Genomic DNA, 25,779 nt, shown 5'->3' on the forward strand with positions numbered 1-25,779 from the left:
TTATATTATCCACTAGGAAGGAACTTAAGTGGGCTGGTTCTGAAGCAGGGCCACGTCTCAACCATTCATCCCTCTGCCTCATCCCTCCCTCTGCTCATCCAAACCGTAGACAGTGTATCAAGATGGAAGAAGTGTCAGCTCCTCGAAAGTGAAGCCAAAGCAGCTCAATTGCCACCTGGTGGCTGGCTGCAGTATAGGTGATAAATCCTTTAATTTATTTGAAGACATAAAGGGACATGGATCAAACGGGAAGTCACAAAAGTTTTTTCTCAAAGATGGTTTCTGTCCTTTTAGGTAGCTTTCCAAAATGGATGCGATAAAAATGAGGTGAAACTTCATGATTGACAGCTGAGACCCACTCATGATTGGTCGAGTACATGCATCGATAGGACCGTGTTTCCACCCCCGGTCACTACTGTACAGATTCTGGCTCCAAAAGCTAAAGATGGCGGAGTTTGAGTGAGGGATACTACATTTCCGGATAGGGGGAGAAACTGGACGAAGCAACCATCTTTATATAGGGGTCTATGTTCTCTCATCCCTTCATCCTCTTCCCACATCCTCATCTTTCTTCCTATTCCCTCATCCCATTATCTTCTTATCTCATCTCTTCCCACATCCCCTCATCATTCTTCCTATTCCCTCATCCCTTCATCCACTTCCCTCATCCCTATATTCCTACATCCTCTTTTTCCCTCCCTCCGTCTGCCCGGCCTCCTTCCTGACCAGCATATCATCTTTACTTTAATACCTTCCCTCACCATCCATCCATTTTCCACGACAACCTTTAATTTACACTTTGTTGAGGCGTGGCCTTGCTAGAGAACCAGTTAACTGATCCCAGCTCTGTTTTCCAAAAACACACAAATGACTATCATGTTTTCTGACATTTTTGATTTTGACTTCTATACATCTGTAGTTGCTGAAGTCTGTCATTTAACAGAAAAAGACAGTGTGCGCTTTTCTTACCTTCTGCCAGCATCCAGGTATTGGTAATCCATCTGGGCCCTGTTGAGAGGAAGAGTGGCAGGGAAGGGAAAACAACAATGAGAAGGGCATAGGAAATGGAGCGTTTGTTATAAGTAACCCACGAAGATCCCACTAAGACGATGAAAAGCGTAATAAATGAGTCGACTTTGTGCTATTACACACCACATATGCCTATTTCTTAATACACATGAAAAGAAACACACACAAGCCTGCATCACAAAGTTGGAGATGATATGGCAGAATCTCCTATCATGCCTAACTGAGACACTGAAGCTACTCTACTACATTTTTCATCCTTAACTATTTCCAAATCAAAACCAAATCTAAATTCCAGATACATGCATGCAGGACTCATCATAATACATCTCATGCATGGCAAAATATGAATATACAAGATATAATACGCTTTTTTTTTAATTGGTTCCCACAGTTAGCAAAGAGATGATGTAAAACAATGGGATTTGGGTCCACTATAAGAAAAGCAGCAGTTTATCTTAATAGAAAGTTATGGCAGCTGGATCATGTAAATGACTGGAGATGTAATTTAATGAGATGACATTTTTAATGTTTTCTTACCCATCACCATTACTGCTCTTTCATTTTGTTATTCACACACAGTATGCTTCATTACACCCAAATGCTATCCTTCAGTATCACTTCTATATTTGACCACAGCTTCAAATCATCCATAATCACAAGATTCTCTATGTTTTGTCTACTCCAAATGTCTTAATTTTTTTCCCCCCTCTTGTCACGGTCTGGCCCAATTGGTACAAATACAGGAAGGGTGGAAAAGGGAAGTTAACAGAGTAAAGGAGGGGTCCATGTGCCCTACTCATCAGTCAGGGAGTCTGTGTTAGTGCCGGATTAAAAGGTCACTGGAAGAATCAGCTTGAAGGAAACGGGAAATTAGCAGAATTTCTTTTTCTCAAGTTTTAATCCAGGGAATGAAAGGATTCAGTTAGAGGAATAGATTTTAAGAGCCGTATGTCTATTTTCTATATTTGGCTTGTAAAGATGTCACTGTAGGAGGCTGCTTGCGGTCAGAGAGTTAGGGAGATGACTGGTGTTGCATGTTCTTTTTTTAATGAATTTAATGAACTGTAATGTAGTTGTGGTTGAAATAATGTGTACTCATGCTTGCTGTGCTCTCAGGTCATGCAAGGTCTCTGCAGTGACTGAAGGTGAGGAGGCATGCATGGGTTACAAGGTTGAGGAAAAAGAGAAATACTGTACCAATTGGCACGGGGCATCCAGCCCGTCCAGACCTGGCTGCCCTGGATCCCCCTTTTCACCCTTAAATCCCCGGAAACCCTGTTTGCAAAGATGACCTGGGAGTGTTACTGGGAGAGAGGTGGACGACCCTTAACCCCTGCGTCTGTCCGCTACGACAGACACACGGGCGGGGGCGCGAGGGAAGGAGCTGCCCTGTGAGCTTGCTGATACCACATTCCAGCCCAGATATGCGTCATCATCAATACCTGATGACATGTTTTAGAGTTTCTGGAAATAAATTGTCTCGGGTTTGTCTCAGGTTGTCTGGCGGAAGCTGGGTATCTGCTTCGCCACAGGGCGCTCGGCCCTTGTTTCGGGACGACCGCACTACAGCGTGCAGTTCGGACATACCAATGGGCAGGGTGCATCTAATCCAGGGGCACCCTGTTCTCCTTTCTCCCCCTTAGGCCCTTTTTTGCCCTTCTTTCCCTTCTCCCCCTGTGGATACAATGGTTGGGTCAAGTTAAAATCATTGTTTTGTTGAACATTGGGGACAGCACTGCTATTAGGAGGGGAGTGATTAAAAAGGGAGGCCCATGTTTAGGAAAAAGACACATGGTCAGTGTTAGATAGGAGGGGATACCAGACAGTACTGGTTATTCTAAAAAAAACATTCCTCAGCACAGACAGAGGACAAAAAAGGGGAGTAATACAGTGGGAAGAGGTGGAAAACAGCTGATTGCCGAAAGGGGGAGTCAAGGGCACAAAGGATGAGAAAGAGTAGCAGGGAAAAAACCTCCAGAGAGACAGAATTAAATACTACGACACACCGGAAAAAGTTCAAACTGTATCCCTTCAAGGGTCAAACATCATGAGTTGGAAAACGTTAGTCGATATAAATGAGAGTGTGACAAGAACATTTAAGTAGCCGATGTAATATCACAGGTCCGTTTCCAGTCGTCATGAGATGAGATGTTTGATGTGATTCTACTTTCGAACGGGATGAATTTGCAGAAAAAAAAGTTGTTTATCGTGTAGCTACCAGACACCCGGACCGCAGGGAAAGGCCACACATGTGTGAATGTGACTCAAACATCGTCAAAGTTCACCGACGTTGAACTCTCTGCGAAGCCACGCTGCGACTTGCTTCGCTGCACGTACAATCTGATTGGGTCACAGTGGCGTGACGAGGCTTTCTGATTTTGAAGGCTCCTGCACGCAGGGCCTTTCCTCCCTTAGCAACAGTGGCTCCAACAGGTGGACTCTTCTCGGGCCAACTGTCAGTTGACTTAACCATAGTATTTTATTGAATCGTCAAAAATGATTGTTTATGATTGTTTTGACCTTTTCCCTTGTATTACCGTATATATATATGCATATTTATTTCATTCTTATTTATTTACTTTTGTCTTTCAATGTATTAATACTACATTGTACCCTCGGTACCATTGTAAATGAGGGTCTTATTCCTCAATGTGTTTTCCGAGGCTTAAATAAATAATCAATCAAAAAAAACGTATACTATGGAGCCGCGGGAAAGTGACTAGACCAAAACTTCCGATGCTTACACTTTTAAACGCAAATAACTCAATCGAACAGCTGACGGTACATATATAAAAAAAAACAAGGGAAGTTGACACGGATTCCAGACATCCTCCATAGACCAGACCGTCTCCTTATGGTTCGGCCTTTACTTACGAAGTATCTCTATCGTTGTGTTCCAGGAATGGGATACAGTTTCTAAACAACACAAAAACAGCTAAGAAACGAGTGAAAAGTGGGACGAACAGACTACGACTGCGGTGTGCACACGCAAGGGAAGAGTTATCGACAGGCTGGAGTGAAAGGTGAGTTCATGCACGGAAACAACAGAAGATGTGAATTCTAAGAGCCTGCTGTCAATGGACATGTTGGAGAATGAGACTGGACTTGTGACTTTGAGGAATGAGATGGCAAATCATTCAAAGGTGGAGAAAAAAGCTGATCTGAGAGCACTGGCTCTGAGATCCTGAAACCAGACTTAAAGTGAAGCCTACATGAACCGAGTGTTGTTATTCCCTCAGTATTCAGTGTCTCAAACTCGACTACATCTACATCGACACCTCAACAAGTCCCATCACTGTCCATTGACATCAGTCCTCTGCAATGTTAAGGGCTTTATTCAGCAAGTCAGCACATCATATCTACATCTACCTTTTCTCCTCTTTCCCCATCGTCGCCTTTCTCTCCCCTTAAGCCTGCCAACCCCTGTAAGAGTACAACTCTGCTTCATTACTTCACTGAGCAAACACAAACAGGGGGTTTCATCGTTGTAATGAAACTCAATCAAAATTTTAAAAACAAAATAATTAAAAAAAATCTGAATTCTAGAAAGGGAGATAAAGAGTCTCAAAGAAAATCATCCTGATGCAGCTCCCCAGAATCAGATGCAACAACAAAAGCTGGAGTGCGTGAAAATCCAGTTTCTTCTGTTGATCAGTGATCAGCTGGATTAGCACCCAGAAGTGAAGCATCACTCACTCTACAGTAAGTGTAGCCAGTTGAATTGTGGGAACTATCGCCATATAAAAGTCACACATAGATTATCTGTGCATGGGCAATATTCCGATATTAATAGTCTGAGTAAGAACAATCTCATGAAAACCGCATTTTCTGATTAACTTGAATAAGGTCATACTCTGGATAAGCAATTTGAAAAGACGTCGCAAAAGTTGAGTATTATGTAAACATGTAGACATCTTAATCACATTATAATGTCCGATTGGTGTTTTCACAGCATTTTGCAACATTGTCTTACAACACATGCCCTCGGATTGAGTGGAAACAAGACGTAGGGTGAAATGTATATGAGTAATAATCAGACTTTGCTCTGTAACATGTAAAAAGGAAAATTGAAGAAATATTCCATTAGTAAAACATCATAATTGGAGTAATGTCTTCTTCAGAAGAGGGTCATTAAGAGTGGTGGCTTCTGGAAAAGGGGTATTTTCCATTACTTATTTAAAATGCTGGGTTGAGTTGTGTTTATTTGTGCATTTTGAGTTGATAATAATTCAGCCAATCACTGATGGAAAGAGGGACACATAACTGTCACCGCTGCACAAGCAAAGGCAGAATCTCACTTCCACTGAGCTTTTAATACGGAAAAAGCGGTTTTGGTCCCGTTGTTGCATTCGATTCTGGAGAGTTGCACCTTCTCGTGTTTTTCCTTATTTAAAAGCTTTGTTTTTTCTTGTCTAAGAATCTCTACACTGGAGGAGGTCATTCGATTCAGTGTGACATTATTCATGTATTTGTGTCTATGGGTGGACAAAGCTCCACTGACTTACATCCAGGCCTGGTGTTCCAGCAGCTCCCTGAAAACAAAGAACATCAGGCGTCACAAAGCTAGAACTATTATTTCGACGACAGCAAAGAAGGCAGAGTAGTTTTGGAAGGTAGCAGACATGTGGCAATAAGTCACGAGTAAAAGGCCGGCTTTAGCTGTAACTGATGACTTCAACGTATTCCCAGCTTTCAGAGTAAAGCACTTAGACATTTCCACCAAGATTTATCCACACATTCACAGATCTATGTACACATTCACAGATTTAGTTACACATTTACAGATAGGTCCTGAATACACACTTGCAGATTCCTGTGTGGTTTTGCAACAAGGCATTTGGAGTGTCTTTTTCACAAGTACACATATACATACATGGATTGAGATAAAGTTATGTAACCACACACAAACACACACACACACACACACACACACACACACACACACACACACACACACACACACACACACACACACACACACACACACACACACACACACACACACACACACACACACACACACGCGTACAAAATGGAGATAGATACTCACAGGTAGTCCATAAGGTCCCCTCGGTCCTGGCTCACCCTGTGTTCCTCTCTCACCCTAACACAAATGGATCAGTGTTGTCATCATATAAATCCCACATGATCCATTTAAAATGAGGTAATATAAAAAATGTGTCATGAGTGACATGAAGGGCCATCTTACTATGTCCCCCTTTGGCCCAGCGGGACCAGCTGGACCCGACGGTCCATCCGTTCCCTGCAAGAGAGCAGCGTCGCCATAGTGAGTTTACATCATCCAACTGAAGCAGGTATTTCAAAATAAAGTTGATTTTCCAAGCGAATAGATGGGAGAGCAAGAGCCATGTTTAACATCCACATTTATTTCCCAGCTTGGTTTGACCTACAACCAGCACAAAGGCTTTACAGCTAATACACGTGCATTGGCCACAAAAGGACATTTACAACACTGCTGACGGTTAAAGTATGAGTGTGTGTTAATGCTGAGTTAATGAAACACGGGACAGACGAGAGCCTCGGGGTGTCTGCATGAAACAGCTTTGTGCCTGTGGTCATTGAACTGAACTCAGTGTGGCTCACGTCACGAGACCTAACAACAAGGAAAACATCGAACTAACATGACTCCATGAGATACAATAAAATGAGGTGACAAGGGTAAAAAAAAAAAGTCTGAGGGAGACAAAGAAGGACAAACAAAATGACACAAATAAATAAATGTTCCACAGTGTTAACTTATGCAGGTGATGATCCCCACCTCTATAACCAATCTGGAGTGAGTTAACCCCACCGACCTAATCAAGACATAGACTCAGAAATACGGAAACAAATAAATTAAATAATAAATATGGAAATAAATAAATACAAATTGTGGCAAAAGATATATTTCCCCCGAAATACAGTACTCGACTTTTTCAACGCAAACTAGGTATTTTTCCATTTATCTATGTATTTTATTTATTTCTGAAATCATTTATTTATTTATTTATTAATACTTGTGTCATTATTTTGTCCTTCGTCAAAGAAAGGGGACTGTATGGAGGGTGAGTGGGAGAGAGGTAGACAGAGGTTGGGTGGTGAAGCCCCTTGGTCACCTGACACTCACCCCAATTCCGGGCTTGCCGTCCAAGCCGGAGGATCCCTGCGTGGTTATGGAGGTATGAGTGACATGAACAAGGCGGGATTAGTACCAGATGAACACTGTTATTAGGACAGCTTGATGGCAGGGTTCACTACGAGTAAATTACACAGTGTGCGTTACAGGAAGCTTGGTGAAGTAGTCAGGCCGGGACAAATGGACATGAGGACAGAAAATGTCAAAGGCAGTACAGACACACGCACACACACGCAGACACACACTCAACAACAACAACAACAACAACAAAATCAGACAGGACTAATCAAGACATTTTTCTATGTATGTCTGGAGATACAAAGGGATGAGGCTCGGTGGTTGGAGTCATTCACTGGTGCGAGGCCGTACTTACAGGGAGACCCAGAGGTCCACGATCCCCTTTGTGACCCGGTTCCCCTCGCATCCCCTTCAAACCATGCAATCCAGGTTCACCCTGGGGAAGTGGGAAAAACAAGGGAACACATGATGACACAGTTGCAATCAGCCAATTTCTGAGAGCTTTATTATACTTCGCCTGTAGGATTAGCTTGTCTGCCTACTGAACGTTCACTCTCCCGTGTGTTAAGTAGCAGGAGGTGGATTCAATTATTTAAAATGCTTAAAAACACTTTGGATAAAAGCTAAAGGACTTTGTTTAAAAGTTGAATTTGTTGGATTAATAACAGACATAATGACTTGAACGTGTTCCAGCGGGGCTTTCTGTGAAGTAACTGAGCTTTTGCTCTGTTGTTGAGATTTACCTTCGATCCGGAGAACCCGTGGGGTCCCTGAAAAAATCAAAAGACAAAGAAAATAAGTTTGTGAAGCAGCTGGCTGGTCTGTTAATCACCTATATATCGCTGTTACTTTCTACAACACACAACTGTAAACAGCTAGTGGAGCTGACAAGGACGGGACATGTAGAGCGGGTGCAGCATCGTGAGAACTCCCACAGGAATGTACTGTGAAGCGTTTAATTTGTTGTTTGCATCAAGGTGACTAAGTTCCAACAAGGAGACAAACTGGTACACAAGGCCACAGTTGGTACTTGAGTTTTTTTCAAGTATAAGACAACAAAGAGAAAATAAATGAGGTCAGTGCATAAATGGAGGTTTAATCATTGACATATTGTAACCATTGTGATCTATATGCTTTATTATCTTGGGCTTTTTTAATGAGTATGAATCCCATGTATAAAGTTTGCATTTTTTAATTTATAGTATGTAATTAATTGAGTTTTGGAATGTGCCAAAGGTAAATGTTTTAAAAACTCACCATGGGTCCTGGTGGTCCATGGGGCCCTAGAGGCCCTGGAGAGCCAATAATCTGCAATATAAACATTTTTATTACAGATAAACAAGTTCTGAAAGCATGTCACAGCATTTTCAATACAAGTGACTGATATTTCTGTAAAGTTGAGTGTTGAAATTGGCTTACGGAAGGACCCTGAATACCAGGTAGACCCAGGTCGCCCTTTTCTCCCTTGACCCCATTCACACCCTGATGGGCAAAAAGTTGTATGACACATGTGTAGAAGATGGATGGACATTCCTCGTGTCAATTAGGCATCTCAAAGGGTTTTTTCAGAGAGTAGTCGGCTTAAACAACTAAATTCTTACAGGTAGACCAGTTAAACCAGTTCCTCCTTTCTCTCCTGAAGCTCCAGGCATTCCCATGTCTCCTTTTGAACCCTTATAGCCCTGAGAGAAGAAAACAAAAAGTGTTGGGACCATTATGCGTAACCACCCTTAAATGCACTTGAGATCTAAAATGTCCCTTGCGTGCAAGATTTACTCAAATTGATAGTTATCAGCCTAATAAATATAACAACATATTCAAAGGTCACAGTTCTTTGAAAATCAATTCAAAATAGAACTCAGCAGTACATGAGAATATAAGAACTCACTCTTTCTCCATCGAGTCCAGGGAGACCAGGCAGACCTCGATCCCCCTGGGACAAGAGAAAAGAACGTTTTTACACACACCTTATAAAATGCTATAAAAACACTGGTTAACAGGTGCATGGCAGATTTAAGTTGTGACTGCGAAAGGAAAAATCCACCATTCACACACAAGGGAAAAATTCAACACTGGCATCACAAGTGCGGAAGACATTGTTTACCTTTCCACCCTGAGGTCCGATTGGCCCCGGAGGCCCAGGAGGACCCTGCACAGGAGGAGATACACAAAAGGGAGATTTCAACACAACTCCATTCAACATACAAATACCACTAGGCTCTGCACCATTTGCTAAACATCTGTTTTCACACTGCATCATTGACCATCACTCTGAGACCATTGGCAATACAGTGCAAAATATGTTAGCGATCAGTGATCAGTTAACAGGAAGCTCAACTTGAAGGACACATGCTGAAGTCGTGAACATGTTAGCTGGATCATTCCATTTGGAACATACAGTAGGTCAATTTTTGGGGGGGGATGTGTGTGATGGCTTGTGTGGGAGCTGGGTGCTGCAACCATTGGGACATCCCACTTGTAGAGAAATAAATGACCTACTTGATATGTAATATTATCACTGAAAGAATGATATACTTTGATGTTAGGATGTGACCTAATGGCAGATGTTTACAGATGGCAGATGAACTGATCACATGTATTTAGTTATTAATTGATGAGGACGGATCCTGTGCGTGTCACGTAACCTTTAATGAGCGTCTGCCCTGATCCTGGAGCAGCGCTGGTTACAATTATGCAGCGGCAGCACATCGCTAAGACATAATTATGAGATACAGGATCATCTACATTGTACAAATTATTGTTTTCTTTAACCTCGAATGGGCCCTTTATATTTAAATACTCTATATTGACATCTGGAGCGGGTCCTCTTTACGGAGGCCGCCATCTCTTTTTTAAAAAGTTATCTAAACTGAAGGCTACCACAGGTTCTCTCTCATGTTTGGAAGGGGATGGTGAGGTGAGGGGTATTCAGCTGCCACATGCAATTTCCCCACTAGATGTCCCCAAATTTTACACACTGAACCTTTAACCTTAAAAGATTATGCCAGAGGCCTTGTTCAAGACAGGATTGTCAATATAAGTCAGTAAAGATTGGTGCATTTTAACAAAAACAAATGTTAAATGAAATGAAATCAAACCAGTAGGATTTTTGACCACAAATGGACGGTGTGAGTTTTGGAGAACAGACATTCAGGGAGACAACCAGCAACTCAGGAAGCACGAAAAGCTTGGTCACAAAGAACCATCAACAAGGAACCCAATGCACTTTTAAAACTGGGCAGCGCTGGCCAGACGGGGTTGGGTTGGGTTTGGTTGGGTTTGGTTGGGTTATGCCCATGCGTAGGAAAAAGATGAATCACTCGTGGGGAACATGAACATGAAAACAATACACAGAGTACACAGAGCCTAATTACCGTTACTGTAATAGTGGTAATCTTCTGCAGTGGGCCAAAGAAGTGGAAAGGGGGAGGAGATGAGAGATACGATTGCAGAGGTGACAAAGAAAAGAAACCTTTGCGTCAGCACATTGCTGCATCAATACACACACACACTTTTAGGTCTGCATTAACCTACACATGTTAGACTATATGAAGAAAGACAGAATGTGAATCATGTTAATACATTTCTCATTTACTTATTAAACACTGACACAGGAACTGATTCAGTCTGTTCAAACACATTTTTAACTGCAAAAGGTGCAACCTCCTCTTTGACAAAATAAGTTACTGAGCCTGTTTTTGTTTTTTTGTGGTTTGAGGATTTCAACAGTTGTGAAAAGACCTGAGTCATCATGGACAGATCGAAGTCAAAAGTCATGTTTCATTGTGCGAGGCACTTTTCCAGATATTCCATTCTGAAGCAACAGACGAGAGGTAAAAGAGTGGCGCCAAATAAAAACTCATCTGACCTGTAAAGCCTCCTGTATGTTTCCATTGTAGTCGATGATCTCAGTGGCTCCTTGGTCTCCTTTCTGCCCGGGGGGCCCCTAGTTCACATTAAGAGACACCTTTGAAACACCGCATGTTGTTTCATACTGCACACTTGATTTAAGCACATCAGACATTAGGATTGACCGCTGCCCCCTTGTGGTACAAGAATGTGTTACACTGACAATCTGTCTCGCAGGAATTCAAAATCTGAATATTCATCAGTATGCAGCTTCATAAAATCATTAAAGAAAGAGGAGAATAGAGGCATTTATTACATTTAATGTTATGGATATATTTATTTAGGATTTTTAACATTCATCATTTAATATGGATTTGTTAATGATTCAAAAAGATGTTTACCTTCGGGCCGAATGTTCCCAAGTCTCCTTTATCTCCAGTCTCCCCCTGATTCAAGAATACAAACAAAATTTTAGAGCTCAAAGAAGCAGATATAAGTGAGTAACTATAAATATAAGTCACATGTGATAATCAAACATTAATAGCAGTTTCCAAAAGGTGGGTTTGCACTTTTTTTTAACAACAACAACAATAGGCATATTTGACTTTATGTCATTCGAATGTTTGTATTGGAAAAACCTGGCTCAACATATAATGTGTTGTACAAGATCTTATAGTGTTTGACATCTCTGCAACTAAATAAATTCAAGACTCTGACCTGAGCTAGTCTAAGAGTGGAAATCAAATATCTGCATCAAGTCGAATTAGCTGATCCTAACACCACGGCTCACTTAGATCGGATGTTCTGTGCCCCCGTATTTAAAGCAAAACACAGCTGCCGCACTCACCTTTGACCCTTTATAACCAGGTGTTCCCGTCTCTCCTTGTGACCCCTGCCATGAATAGGAAAGGGTTGTTTATTTATTTATGATGGAATGATTCAAACAAAAGGAAAGCCAAATATCAGAGAAATAAACATAAAACTAAAAATTACAAAACAAACCGTCTTTAGTGATTCAACCCATATAACACCATATAAATATAACACGCTTTTAATTTGTCATTACTGGCCAGCAATGGAGAGAGTGTTTATTTGAAATATGGCATTGACCAAGCAGGGGTTTCACTTGTGGGGTTTCTAATTGGACGTGAGACGGGATCCCTGGGTCGCAGAGGTTTAGACTGGTTTGACCTACCTGCTGTCCCAGTGCCAGACATAAACAATGGTCAGCTCGTTTAGTTTACACAGACCCCAGGGAAAAGGCCCTGACCTTATTTCAGGCCATAATCGTTTAGACAGATCTCTTAGTTATAGGAATTCAATACTAGAGGCATTGAACAAACAATTGTTCTGGGAACGCATATGGACGACGAATCTTAACTTCCTCCCACGCCACCGTTTCTGAGAAAAGGTTGTTCGAGTGTTTTTTCTTTGTGTGTGTGTGTAAACAGATTTGAAAATGTGCAAAGATCCATGCACACATTCATAAATCTCACTACACATTTGGAGATTCTCTTTCACGTTCAAAGATCTGATTACACACAGACTGGGACTTTTGAGATTTTGTTGTGTCATTACACCAGGAAGACTCTAGAGGGCAGCAAACACCAATCACCCACATGAGAGAAAGGACTTTGAAATATCCACAGGAGCACATTAATCACTCACCTTTGGGCCAACAAATCCAATTTCTCCACGCTCACCCTTCCCTGGTGGCCCGTGGTCTCCCCTCTCACCCTAAACAGGAAAAAGACAAACAACAACAAAAATGCTCAAAGTGTATTTAGGTAATTCTCCATCAAACTGGATTATCTAAGAGTTAGAGGGAACTGCTGACGTGTGCACATTCGGGAATATCAGGCTTGTGTCAATGACCTTAATGTTATGCAGTGCTGACATAATGAAGAAATCTACGATAAGAACATCCCGCCCTCCTCATGAGTTTTGCTTACTCGACAGATAGTGAATCGTACATATTTATGCAGAATCAGCACAATCTGCTTGCAGGTAGACGTGATGGTTGACAAGGAAAACCCCAAACAAACAATCTGCATCCAACTTTGTGTCCTCTAAGTTGGATTTTTTTGGAAAAAATGCAAATGATTTCTAAGTGAATAATTCATGGCTCTTGATGGAAAACTATCTGATATTTATGAGATATGACAGATAAAAATCAAGATCTAGCTGGTTTAAATGCGGCTTCATAAGCAGACTGCTGACTTGGTGAAGCTATGGGCTCCACTGAGTGCCCCCCAAGTTTCTTACAGCAAAGTGACAGAATAGAGCCAATAGATGGGGCTGTGGTATAACTCAGGGCCCGTACATTTTGATGACTTATTGCTGATACTCAAAACCGGAGTGGGACACAACCATTATTCAGCAGTGTTGAGTCAATAAACCGAGCTGCTCGGTAATGACATCCTGAAAATAAACCCACAGACTATTGGCGGCTGAGATGTTTAAATAAGAATCTCTAACATGTGAGCAGACCTGAGTATGGAAAAACCATCAAATCAAATACTTGCTGCTGTAGCTTTAAATGAGATGTAGACGTGCATGTACGTCAGAGGATGATGCAAAGCGAATACATGTTGGTAATCAATGCAAAGCAACTAATTACGATGCAAACAATAATTATTGTGTCGTATCAAAAAGGCACTGGATGAGCTCATTCTGAAAACTTCCCTGGGTCCTTTTAAAGAAACAGTCTTGAATACATTGATATGGTGATATTAACAGATCATAAGGCCCTCAACTCAGGATTAGTGACCTAAATGATGGGATGTGATAAAAAAAAGTCTCTGAAAGCTGTGGAATGTCATAGTCAGACCTCAATAAATCAAACCGAGCATCACCCACCTTCGTCCCCGGGAGTCCGGGAAGCCCTGGCTCTCCCTGGGGGCCGAGGAACCCAGGCTCGCCCTGAGGGAAAAAAAAGCAAATAGTACAACTTTTCCCACAAAGTTTTTTTTTGTTTTTTTTGGTGAAGCTCTACCGCCACCTGCTGTGACTGAACACTACAAAAGATGCACGGGCAAACAGGCATGCAGTACTGCTCACAACTCGGCACGTGCAGACAAACTCACACTCAGGGACACATGCACAAATCACACACACACACACACACGAGGGTGTAAAATGAGCAGCGGTTTGTTAATTCATCCCCTGGTTTCTCTAAATGAACGACTCCCCCTTATGACCCGTAGTCCATTGAACTACTGAACTGGTTAGAAGCTCATCAGGACACACAAAGAGGTGTTCTGAGAAAACCAGGTTCTGCGTTTTTTTGCATTTGCCCTTTCACTTACGAGGAGCGAGCTTCACGAGGCGCGACGCTCAATTTGATTTGATTTTCATTTGATTGTGAAATGATTTAATTGGAGTATATTGCAAAACCATCTGCCACCAGGGCCCCCCCCTCTCCCCGCCACCGCCGCTGTGGAAGCCTTTGGATTGGTAACTAGCGCTGGCTTCAAGTTCAGATTGGATAAACAGTGAGGAATGTGCAGCAGGACAAAAAGGCAAGCCGCACTCGGAACCCGTGAGTGCTACGTCAGCAAAATATTGTTAAAACACCATCAAGCATTCAGGCTTTTTAAGTAAAAACAGGAGAATATAAAATATAAAACGAAAGAGCTTTTTTTTTTCTTCTTTTTTTACAAGGCCAGCACAAGACAAGCAAAACAAGACGAAAAATCGAGAACAGCAACAGGCATCATGTCATCATGCTTGTTTGAGCATTCCTCGCATTCACAGGTTATATACTTCAAGCTAATGATCCGCAAGTACATTGGGGTGATTGCTATTCTTGATGGCAGCGAAATATCGTGTGCATTTGAGTTTGTTCTTTTACGATGCAGTAAAAAAAGAAAAGAAAACAAGCTCCTTAGCTGAAACAATAAAAGCCTAGTTCGGAGAAAATGGAAATAAATAAAATTCAAACTTCCTCTCCCTAATAAGCAGTAGTATTTTGCAGTGAGCCTCTTGGTGCCCCTTCCAGAAAAGTGTTTTCAAGGGAGGCAGGGGTCTGATCATTAATTCATAGACCTCTGCGCTATTCACAAACCTTAATGAGTCCGTTTTCTTGCTGACTTGGGGCACGGTCAGATCTAAAGACTGTTTGGCCTCGTCAGTTTGCCAAAGCTCCTTAATTCCTTTTTTTTTCTGAGATAAATGCACAGGTATGAGTGCGCCCCACACAGCAGAAGAGGCTGGATGATGAGACCTCGGACGTGTCGTACATAGCGCAAGACGAAAGGTCAGCTGAGTTCAGATCTGCTGTGGACAGGGGCTGAGGCGGATGGACGGGGACAACACTGGGTGGAATGACTGAGGGTGAAAACAGCGAAGCATTTACCTTTATCCCTGGGAGTCCAGGCAGCCCTGGAAGTCCTGGCTCTCCCTACATAGGAAGAGTGTGACATGTTACAGCCAAGCCAAGCTAAGCTCATCTGTCGGCTCTTTGGGGTTCTACTGCTTCATTTAAAACGTTTTTCTTTCTGCTCTTATTCTGAAAAGTACTCTCTCGGCTGCACACGGGTGTAAGTTGACCAAGTTGTCGTTTGGTTGTGGTGAGCAATATCACATGCACTTTCATAGCAACTCATGCAGCCATGGCTCGACAGCGGGATTAGTGCTTGTTAGCCCTCCACAAAGTGCAACAGTAGTTTTTATTGTTTTAGGATTTGACTGGTTCGGGCAGGTGTAATATGTTCTGCTTTCTGGAAGGAAAAAGTGTCTGATTCTCCGGACTGATGGAGAGAGCTGTCGAGGCCGTTACGAGCTTGGCAGTCGAGAGTTGGCCTTTTTCTCCATCAGGTCGGGTCATTGTCAAGTCTAGAACTCCATTTACCCCCCCCCCCCAGTTACATACCGGTTTGGGCAACGCACAGTCAGTTACTCCGACTGTGGAAAAATACGAGGTCAAGTCCCTCATGAGGCCTCGTCGACGCCTTCAAAAACAAAAGTTCTAGATAATTTAACGCTCTGTTATGACGTATAAAAGGCCTGATTAGCGCCGCGCGAGAAGGATCAAGTACAGTGGCACTCTGGGGATCAGACACAGGGCTGTACATTTCCATTATGGCCAATGAAAGCAGAGTAAAAACGAATGAACAAAATGTCTTTCTTGTGGACGAATACTTTAACAACACAACCATCTGAATAGTAATAGGGGCAACAACTCAATCTCCTGATAGCAGTAATGATGCGAAATAAAATCGGTAAATTGTCAGCACAAGCAGAATGTCTGTAAAATGAGAGATAAGATAAGCAGTGAAAAATAATTAGTTCGGCCACGAGTGCTTTCTTTGCAACACAGTGTGAAAAAAAAGAAAAAAAAACATTTGCCAAAAGCCTTTCTGTATTTCTGGAACCAGTTTGTCCAAACAGAGAAAAGAGAAGCAGGGAATTAATGGGGTGCAGCACTCAGGATTAAAAAGTGTAATTAAATGGGGCAGTGATGCATTCTGGGAACAAACACTGCACTTGATTTTGCAGGAAAATAGCTCCTCCTCTGCTGCATGCTTGTTTCTATTAGTACCTCATCACCAACGTGAAATAGATCACACCGGTAAAACATTGCTTGAACTGCAAAAATCGGCTTAGTTGGACTGATGCAAAGCAAAATCAAGGGATGACCCGCCTGCACGGGACGGACAGGTCATGTGATGCCGAAGCAAAAACATCCAAAAGTATCCATCCGTGCTCAGAAGGGTTGGTTAAATACCTGGGAGCTTACACGGGCTCAGAACATGTATCAAGCCAAAGTAAATGTAAAACGAGTCGGAGCGCTGTGATGTTCGTGTCTGGGTCTGCTCAGTCAACCCCCCCCCCCCCCCCGCCGTGTATAACCATCCTTATTACATTTTAAAAAGTGAGGTTCAACCTTGTTAGGAATGCTGTTGTCAAAACCCGAGAGAGGTCCTTTCTACTTTCTTGCACAACAGACTTCAGCTTTAGCGTATCAGCACAGCAACCATTTAATAAACACTGAATATTCAAGGGATCCTAATGATTAAAACTGTTCTACCACCACTGGTGAATCTAATCTAATGCTACCATCTTTCTACTGTGTATTACAAGCAACATGTGATCAGAGTGCAGTCATTACCTTGTGGCCACTTCGTCCGGACTCTCCAGGTTCACCCTGTAACACATGCAAAGAGTTTTCGGTTCAATCCCTTCATCTCTGCATTGGGCTGCATTAGTTATTTGCAATTCCAAGTTTTTCCTTCCCTGCATCATCGGCTTAACATTTTGTGATTTGATTTGACATATTTTTATAGGTATTTTAATTTAACAGAAGCTTACGCCGCTATTGAAAAGCATTTAGATGCTAGGCTCCTCTAAATACATTCAATGTAATTTAGAAATGGGCACAGATACGCATATGTTCCAGAAATGTATGAAGATGCAAATGACTAGGGCATATCCTAGTAAATTGAATGTAACTATATGTCAACACGGTGGTGTGTACTTATGTGTGTCTTATTCAAACTATTGTCATTAAGTGGATGTGTAAGTTTATCTCCAATAAGTTTGAATTTACAAAAGAGTGAATCTCTAAAAAGTATCAGACTTCAACTCAAGAGCTAATGTACTCATGCAAAAACTTTCTTGGTCTGTCCAATTGTAGCTCTGCTTCGCCAGTGAGTGTGAGAGACCATAGCACCTTAAGAACATCAGAATGACACTTTGGCAACCCACTCCTAAGAAGTTAAGAAAACTGACAGTAGTTCAGCTCTTACCTTGATGCCAGCTGCAGAGGAGCCTGCATCTCCCTAAGGATAAAGGCAAAAACAAAAATCAGAGAGGTGCAGCACCGAAGTAATTTGAGACTCAACGGGGATTTCTCTACAGACACAAAAGGAATGTTTATTACCGGGCAATTACAGTGACAAGCAATGAAAGAATCTGAGTTTTACTGTACGATGCAGGACATTATTCTGTATTTACTGACTTGTCTTGACAATACTCGGCGCACATTTAAATTAGAAAGATTATATGCTGTTCAGATTAAATGCACCTCATTACAAAAGCTTTAGTTGTTTTTTTTACGACAGTGCTGTGGTTTTCACACTGTCAAGAGTCTGACACTATAAAGATCCCCAACAGTACATGGGGAAAGGAGCCCGATACATATACTGCACAAAACGCAGCCATTTAATCACTTTCTTCAATGCATCACTTCAGGTATGGGTGTGGAACCAGAAGGCGACAGCGCTACTTAAAAATCACACTTTTGTAGAACCCAGACGGCCAGAACCAAGCCCTTTCTGATGCACTGCGTTACTACTGCAGTGTACAGTTAAAACAGACATAAAATAAGGGGCCAATAAGCGTAATTATGGGCGGTTGGTGGGAAAAGGGACCGCGGAGAAGGAGACGGGGTCTGCAGCTCTGGTGTGGACTGTGGTTTCACTGCACATACGCCTAATGCTCAGAAGTTGCAGAAGGAATGTCGCTTGCCCTCAGCTTTTTATGGGAGTCATTACGATGCACAGCACACAAGGCATGCTTAATTATGGCGTTTATTTTTTTTTCAGACAGTAAACTGTCACCGTTTACAGCTGGGCTCTGTTGCATGCTTAGGGGCGCCTCTGTCCCCATCTTAAAAACTGACAGTAATAATTCAAATTTTAATATGGACATTTTCGCAAGTGCATTTTTATGAAGATGATCTGAGAGGATCATGAGTTCACATGATTTTATGAAGTTAAAATGATTTTGGTTACATATTTAAGACAACATGGAGGTCATGATGTGGTTGACATCAAATTATAATAAAAGGAGGAATTATTCTTGTGTCTCCATTGAATAATTGTTTCCACAAACACACATCAAAGTAGGGACCTGTTTCTCTTTGGCAAGGACGTGTAAGAGTGCCCCACATCTGTGCTTCATCGTTACATCTAGTGTGTGTTGTTAAATTTCACCAGTTTGAGCTCATGGGGAAATTATTCCACTTAACAGCACAGTTTACACACTTTTAATCAAAGAGTCACCACACGCCATGTGACAACAAGTATCGGGTGAACGCTACGCACGCAATTAACACTCCCCTCCCCGTGCCGCCGAGCTGATAGAACACCACTGACGTTTTCTGTCACGACAAACCCAGTTGAAGAAGCTGGTGAGAGTTTTCGCTGGTTCGATCTCTTCCACGTGAAGTACGAAATGTGAAGACGGAAAAGGCGGTGGAGTTGGGCGTGAGTTGAGGTGTGGCACACGGCGCTGAAAGGTCCCAGCCGGGCCAATTACCTCGGCGAGGCCACAACGTGAGAGTTAACCACAGAGCCGAGCGGGATGGAGAGCTGTCGCCGCAGCTCCATTTTGTTGTAGGCAGCCAAAGATGTCAGTGTATATTTAAAGATAATAGCGTGAAGATCTTCTAATGCATGTTTGGTAAATCAGGGCCTTTCCCCCCCCTACTCCAGCTGTTTCCCTGGTGAGAGCGAATGAGATGGAGAGAATTAATAAGCGAGCAAAGAAGCCGGAGCGAGAGTTAGCGAATCACACTTCATATGAGGATCATTAGCAGAGGTGACCACATTCAGAGGCCTCAGCTAACCAGCCTGGATACATGTGAGGCAACACGGATTACGATTGGCTAGAGAGAGGCCGTCGCCAACAGGCTGAACCCAGGCCAGTTCACAAGAGCTCGGACCGGATCTCAGGATTCACAAATTATACCAATCGCTGTGCCACGTCGTTTACTCTGTCATTATCATATTTTTTTTTAGAAACCATTTAATAATATTCCTATCTGCGAGGTTCGACTTTTCAATGAGAAGAGTCAAACAAGTGAATTTCACACCTAGTTCAACACTTAGTGTAGCACAAGTAAATGGTTTAGAACTCCAGCTTTTAACTGTGGTAATGATTTGTTTTAAGAGGAGGCCAGAGATGGAGAAGAACAGGCCTTCGGGAAAACAGCAGCACAGCATGTAGTAAATATGTAAAGTGTGCATTTATTCAAACACTGTTATTGTGCTATATTGTTTGATAGTATCAATACCGACTTTGCAAATCGATGAGGGGTACCAATGCACTTTAGATCCTCGTGCAGCTGATACAGCCAACCCCCTCCCTCACTATATCAGTTGGGGATGTTGGACAAAGTTTGATCTTAAAGAATGTGTATTTGTCTTTTTATTGCACTCCACAACCCCCCCCCCCCCATCCTTATCCCTTTGTATCATCCAAAGTCTTGCATCGTCCCCCCCTCCATCCTACTTCTCCCTGAGGTCTCTCTGCTCGCCGTCCTGAAGCGCTCGCTGCCTCACCTCTCACCCCGTGTTACCCTCACTCTCCCCACAGCGCGTGCTGTGTATTGTTAACTTTGGCATCTTTCGGGCCTGGAGGAGTGAAGATGCCCTCCCCTGCTCCCCCTCACCCCCCCCCCCCCCCTCACCCCTCAAGCTGCCCCCTCTATTCTCCGGTTTCTCCTTTCATACATAAAACAATAAATATCAGGGACGAGCCGTCGATCGGACACAAGAGTCTGTCGAGTTTCATCTTGTGGAGCGACGAGCAGTTTTCTCCGCCGGCCCATCCCGTCTTTCAGCGTGCTCACTTAAAAAATAAATCAGCCCATGGTGTGTGTGTGTGTGTGTGTGTGTGTGTGTGTGTGTGTGTGTGTGTGTGTGTGTGTGTGTGTGACATATGTTAAACTCATCTGGATAGACGTCTTGATTGAAAAGCAATTATTCCCGCCATATGCTCTACACTGTAAAAAAAAACCCCAGCTAAGATAAGGTCATCGCATCTAATCGAATGAAAAGATCTGCATGACTTCCAGCTCTTTACACAACTGTCTGTCCCTTTTTATTGAAAAATACACGGGCCTGTCTGCTCTCGAAGAATGAATGGCAGATGACCGGCTACAGGAGTCTGAATTCCCATGGTGCTCAATTTTTCTTTTTTCATTTCAGCAATTTTTTTTTTTTTCTTTTTTCCCCCTCCCCTCTCCCCTTCCTTTCACTGCGCTAAGGTGGAACAGATCAAAGCTGCGATGGAGCCGCAAACTTTTATCGCCTTCCACTTTCCCTTTTCTGTTCGCTCATTTTTCCACAGATGATATCCTGCATCTGTTTCCCTCAAATGGTGTCTTTCTTGGCAGCTGCTCTTTTAAAAACCAGAGTACCCATAAAAGTGAGAAGTTATCAAAGTTGTTCTCTGCTGCACAGCAATAAATTGACATTGACATTTTGAGTCCACTGCTTCTATTCTGCTGCTGCTGCTGCTCTATCAGTTACATTTGGTTTTCTCATACCTAATCCAGGATTTCTCCGCTGCTTGTTCTCTGTTACCATGTGTACCTTGTTTTTTGGCAAATTTGGGAACAATTATTATCTTTTCCCAGAAGTGTGAGAAGCTGAATCAACATTTTCAAAGGATCATTTGTTCCAATCTCTAATTATTTCATTTGTGAAATGCTTTAACTCAAATCTGAAGGGCAGAGCCGCCCACATGTTGCCATGGAATCACCCGATGCAAATAGGAATGATTTATTTTCATAAATACTGCTGTTGCGAGATAATAATAACACAGGGAGTGTGGCAAGCTCTGGAAGGGATGTATAATCTGATTCTGGACACGCAGTCCGTAAATTAACGCAAAATAAAACAAAACAATCTCGAGAACAAAAGCTTTTTGGAGAGAATTATGAATCTGAACAATCTGTCCAGCACACAAGCTGGACTCCGAGCTGGATCCCAACTTGACGAGCTGTCTCGTTGATAAATGGTTCCGAATTATTGCAGGAGCCATCCGAGCAGAAGGAAGTAGAGTCGGCGTAGCACAGCAATTAGGTCTACATTAAGCACAAAGGACTGCTTATGGCACTTGACCTCGGCTACTCCTCTCCACAGATCTTCTCTCAGATGGCCGGCATCAACATCTATTTTTTTTATGTTTCCCAGCCCCGGCCAGACTCTTTCTCTGAGCAGGTTCCAAGACATAAACAAAAGAGAATGAAAGGATAGAAGTGGAGTTTACGTACCTTCTCCCCGGTATCGCCTTTCGGACCGTCCTCTCCCATGTCACCCTGCGATGAAATCACACAGAGGCAATCACAAAAAAATCGTGAGAATGTGTCAGCGCAGAACAAAAAATCTACAGTGAAACATGATTTCTTTATCGTTATGCATGACTGAACACGCATAACACACACCAGGACTTTGACAAATCTTCCCTCTCTGTGATTGACTGCACTGTAAAACAGCTTAATGGACGCTTGGAGGAAAAACCCGAGCACGCTGCAGCAAAGATGAAGTGCCATTACTGTGCATGTTAAATTCCCTTTGGTCACTTGCAGAGTCGTCACACGTGGTTCAAATAGGACTGGTTTCAGATTATGTAATACACTCCGTGGGGCATTGTGGAGATCAGAGAACTCCTGGCATCAGCTGTGTAGAGTATGGTTTCTAAATTCACGTGTTTTCCATCTGAGCAGATGAAGCCGGTTGGGTCAAATTCTTTGGTGCAAGAAAATTGGGTGCATTGCCTTTTAAAATTTTTGTTCATACAGTCATCGTCCATGAGAAATGGATCCAGACCAATCTAGGGATGTACTGGCTTTTTCTCTGGTCTCACCATGAGCTTGAGGTTGATTGAAATATCAATCAATGCCACACATTCATGTCCCCTATAAGAAAAGCGGTAAGCATGACCTGCGCTTAAAGCCACATGATGTCACCTTTTTACCTTAAAATAGGATCTTCAAAATTTGTTTGATGGCACACTGACTTAAAATGGTTTAATTCCCAACTATTCTTACACTATGCAACTTTGGGAGGACGGGACGATCTCCAGCAAGAAACCGACCGATAGTCACTGCTTAAAAGTTGCCAGAATCAGGCCCAGCTGGTTTAAGCTTAATGATGAATAGTCGATGAGTAAGAAATACTTAAAAGTCATTAAAAATCTCAATATTCATCTAGGAAACATTAAAATATCAGGAATTCTCAACAGAATTTGGTGAATCTATTACAGCTGCTGCTCTTCTGGTTCAGGAGACATCGACCATCTTTCCAGTAAACACATTGATAGGCTTTGAATTTTCTCCACACAAAAAACACTTAAAAGATCGGACACAGTCTAAATGAATGAATCACCCTGTGTGGCTGCAGAGGGAGCTGTTGCTCAGTAAAAGTTACATTGTGTTGCTTTAACCTCAGCATCTGCCCCTATGTGCCTCTCTATACCCCCAAAACCTCCAGACAGGTCCAGACTCATCGTCTTGTTGAGAGAATACTTGCACTGCTCTCAATCCAGTCGACATGTTCCTAATTTAATGGGGATTTGCTAATCCAAGGATCTAAAATAAAAGGTTGTGTCAGGACTGCAAGAAATGAGCTGTTACAGGCTCTGTGCTTCTGCAACAAACACTTCTTTAATCTGTTAAAGGCTGGCATTGTTTTGAGCATGCTGGCTCTTCTTAAGCGAGCGATGCCAAAGACAACAGTTAATGTTAACATATGTGTCTCATCTCAAAATAGAAAACTCATCCATGGCACTTTGAGACGAGTGAGTTTCAGTGCCGTCGTTGGCAGGAGAGCGATCTTTTGTCTTCTTTTTTTTAAAACCACAATTTCATGTTAACTAAGTGGTAGCCTTAAGGACTGCAAATATTCAAATTTGTTGAAAAAAGTTGCGGCCCTGTAGAAATATTGAACTTTAAGTAAATGAGATTAGTTTTCAAATTCTGTATGGACATCAAGTTTTGGTCAGTAAATGAATTATGGATCATTTTACCAACTATGAAAGTATTTGTTTGACATGAATTTTCCTGCTGACTCTTAGATAACAAAGCCAAAAAGTGTTTTACAGCTGCTTTGAGACAAACTCCTGAAGTCCGGACATTCTCCTGAAAATTTCCCGAGGGGCTTTGAGAGCGCAAACGTCTGAGTCCAGTTAACATTTTATCTCTGTTGTGGTGAACTTGTCTGACCCGGCCAAACTCCAGCTTCTTCATATGTAAAAAGCAAAGTCCAGACGCAAATTCATGTCATGTCTGAAAGCAGCAAACAATAATTTCTCATTGTACTTTAAAGCAGTGTTACCCAATTGGGAGAGCCAGACCTTTTAAGGGGTCAAAGGATAACTTTAATTGGTTTGATTTTATCCTGCCCTGATCTAAATTTGGCTTCTTCATTATAAAATATTGGATAGCTTTTTGCTTTCATGCAACCTGTGACACAGAAACGTTAACAAAGGCCGTCATTATCTTCTTTCTCCATTGGCTCAGTCGGTTTACAGCTTCTAGGCGATATTGTATTCATTTCCATCCAGCTTATTCTCCACAGGACAGTTATGCTACTGTGAACAATGGCTGCTGCCTGCTGAACCACAGTATTACACTGAATCAGGAGTATTAATGATGGGAAATAAGTCTCCGTTTGACAAGAGACTCGGATCAACAACGGAGGCAAACCGCCTGAAGGCAGGTTTTGTGGTCGATGAAGCGCGCTGAGTCATTGCCACCCTCCCCATGCAGCCTGCCTCACTCCCGACTCGCTCGGTGTTCACACCTCCCACTCGCTGCTGTCCAGCTACAGAGAAAATGGGCACCATTAGAATTAGGGAGCAGGCGAGAACACGGCTGCTTCTCCTCAGTGAGGCCATTGTTTAGAGGCCTGGAGCCGGAGGAGCTGGGGTTCAGTTCTGAGACTCTCTGAATCACCGGCTCGCTCCCTGCAATGATCTCACAGGGGGAGTCCTCTTTGAAAAAAACAAACAAACAGGAGCTGTGAGAAGGAAAGGCCGAGCCGATGCCATCGTTTTATCACGATGGCTGTCTTAACACACGGTGGGGTATCGAGAGTGATGCTAACAATAACGTTCGGCGGTGTCAAATAGGGCTTTACCTTTTCACCTCGCTCTCCTATTTCACCCTGTTGGGAAAGAAAGCAGAGTGTTAGACGCAGAAAAGCCCAGGGGGAGGTGGGTTCAGTTGGGAGAATTATTGCAGCCACTGAGGGTCAGATTGTATCTGGGGTTAAATCCATGTTAGATCACGGAAATTCTCTCGTGTTATGTCTGACTTTTCCCCAGACAGATCCGCACGTATCTGCTTTTTTTGAAATTTTCACAGTGGATACAATGAACAAGCTAAAATCCCAATTCATAAATATATTTCACCATCATTTCATTTAATAAAACCTATGTGGAGATACCAATAACGGTTTAAATGATACACATGGATATCTGCTATGAAGATAACATGTTCACATTCATCTAAATTGCAAATACAGTTCATGCAAAAAATTCAAACAAATGTGTGAAGAAAATAAGGCATTACAAAAGGTAAAGTTGGAAAAAAACTCAGGTAAACAATGTTTCTTTGAAGGGGAAGGATGAAAAATGACAAAAGCATTTCAAAACAAAAGAAATACACAAAAAATATATATGATCACAATGAATTTACAAGAATAAGAGCACACAGAACATGTGCGCACCAGACCTTGATTCCGGGGATACCGTCCAATCCTGGGATTCCAACATCCCCCTACGGATAGCACAACATACACACAGTGGCTGCATTGAGTGTGATGTTTAAGCAACGTGAACTCTGATTTAAGGGATTTCAGATCAGAAGATATAAAAAGGTTGACGTTTTACTCCCTCAACATAGATAACCTTTGACCTTTAGAGAGGTTAAGTCTGTGTCACCGGTAAACAGGTAGGAATTTGCAGGATAGTTGGTTTTAGACAAATTATCATTCATTTTAAAACCCCAGACA

At 42.4% G+C, this 25,779-nt stretch overlaps 1 protein-coding gene across 1 annotated transcript in view; it reads right to left on the reverse strand.

Moving 5' to 3' along the window:
* LOC128430075 (collagen alpha-1(XXV) chain) overlaps window positions 1-25,779 on the reverse strand; it is a 134,905-nt gene that overhangs the window by 976 nt on the left and 108,150 nt on the right. Inside the window, exons 12-37 of the mRNA XM_053416028.1 lie at window positions 25,500-25,544; window positions 24,904-24,930; window positions 22,038-22,082; window positions 17,782-17,814; window positions 17,145-17,180; window positions 15,390-15,434; window positions 13,892-13,954; window positions 12,701-12,769; window positions 11,880-11,924; window positions 11,434-11,478; window positions 11,052-11,129; window positions 10,558-10,581; window positions 9,288-9,332; window positions 9,072-9,116; window positions 8,785-8,865; window positions 8,603-8,665; window positions 8,441-8,491; window positions 7,927-7,953; window positions 7,539-7,619; window positions 7,157-7,192; window positions 6,239-6,292; window positions 6,080-6,133; window positions 5,535-5,561; window positions 4,399-4,452; window positions 2,617-2,703; window positions 970-1,008 (exon numbers count right to left, since the gene is read on the reverse strand). Of these exons, the coding sequence (XP_053272003.1) occupies window positions 970-1,008; window positions 2,617-2,703; window positions 4,399-4,452; window positions 5,535-5,561; window positions 6,080-6,133; window positions 6,239-6,292; window positions 7,157-7,192; window positions 7,539-7,619; window positions 7,927-7,953; window positions 8,441-8,491; window positions 8,603-8,665; window positions 8,785-8,865; window positions 9,072-9,116; window positions 9,288-9,332; window positions 10,558-10,581; window positions 11,052-11,129; window positions 11,434-11,478; window positions 11,880-11,924; window positions 12,701-12,769; window positions 13,892-13,954; window positions 15,390-15,434; window positions 17,145-17,180; window positions 17,782-17,814; window positions 22,038-22,082; window positions 24,904-24,930; window positions 25,500-25,544 (1,299 nt within the window). The remainder of the gene's footprint in view (window positions 1-969; window positions 1,009-2,616; window positions 2,704-4,398; window positions 4,453-5,534; window positions 5,562-6,079; window positions 6,134-6,238; window positions 6,293-7,156; window positions 7,193-7,538; window positions 7,620-7,926; window positions 7,954-8,440; window positions 8,492-8,602; window positions 8,666-8,784; window positions 8,866-9,071; window positions 9,117-9,287; window positions 9,333-10,557; window positions 10,582-11,051; window positions 11,130-11,433; window positions 11,479-11,879; window positions 11,925-12,700; window positions 12,770-13,891; window positions 13,955-15,389; window positions 15,435-17,144; window positions 17,181-17,781; window positions 17,815-22,037; window positions 22,083-24,903; window positions 24,931-25,499; window positions 25,545-25,779) is intronic.

This window comes from Pleuronectes platessa, chromosome 23, assembly GCF_947347685.1.
Source record: "Pleuronectes platessa chromosome 23, fPlePla1.1, whole genome shotgun sequence".
NCBI lineage: Eukaryota > Metazoa > Chordata > Actinopteri > Pleuronectiformes > Pleuronectidae > Pleuronectes > Pleuronectes platessa.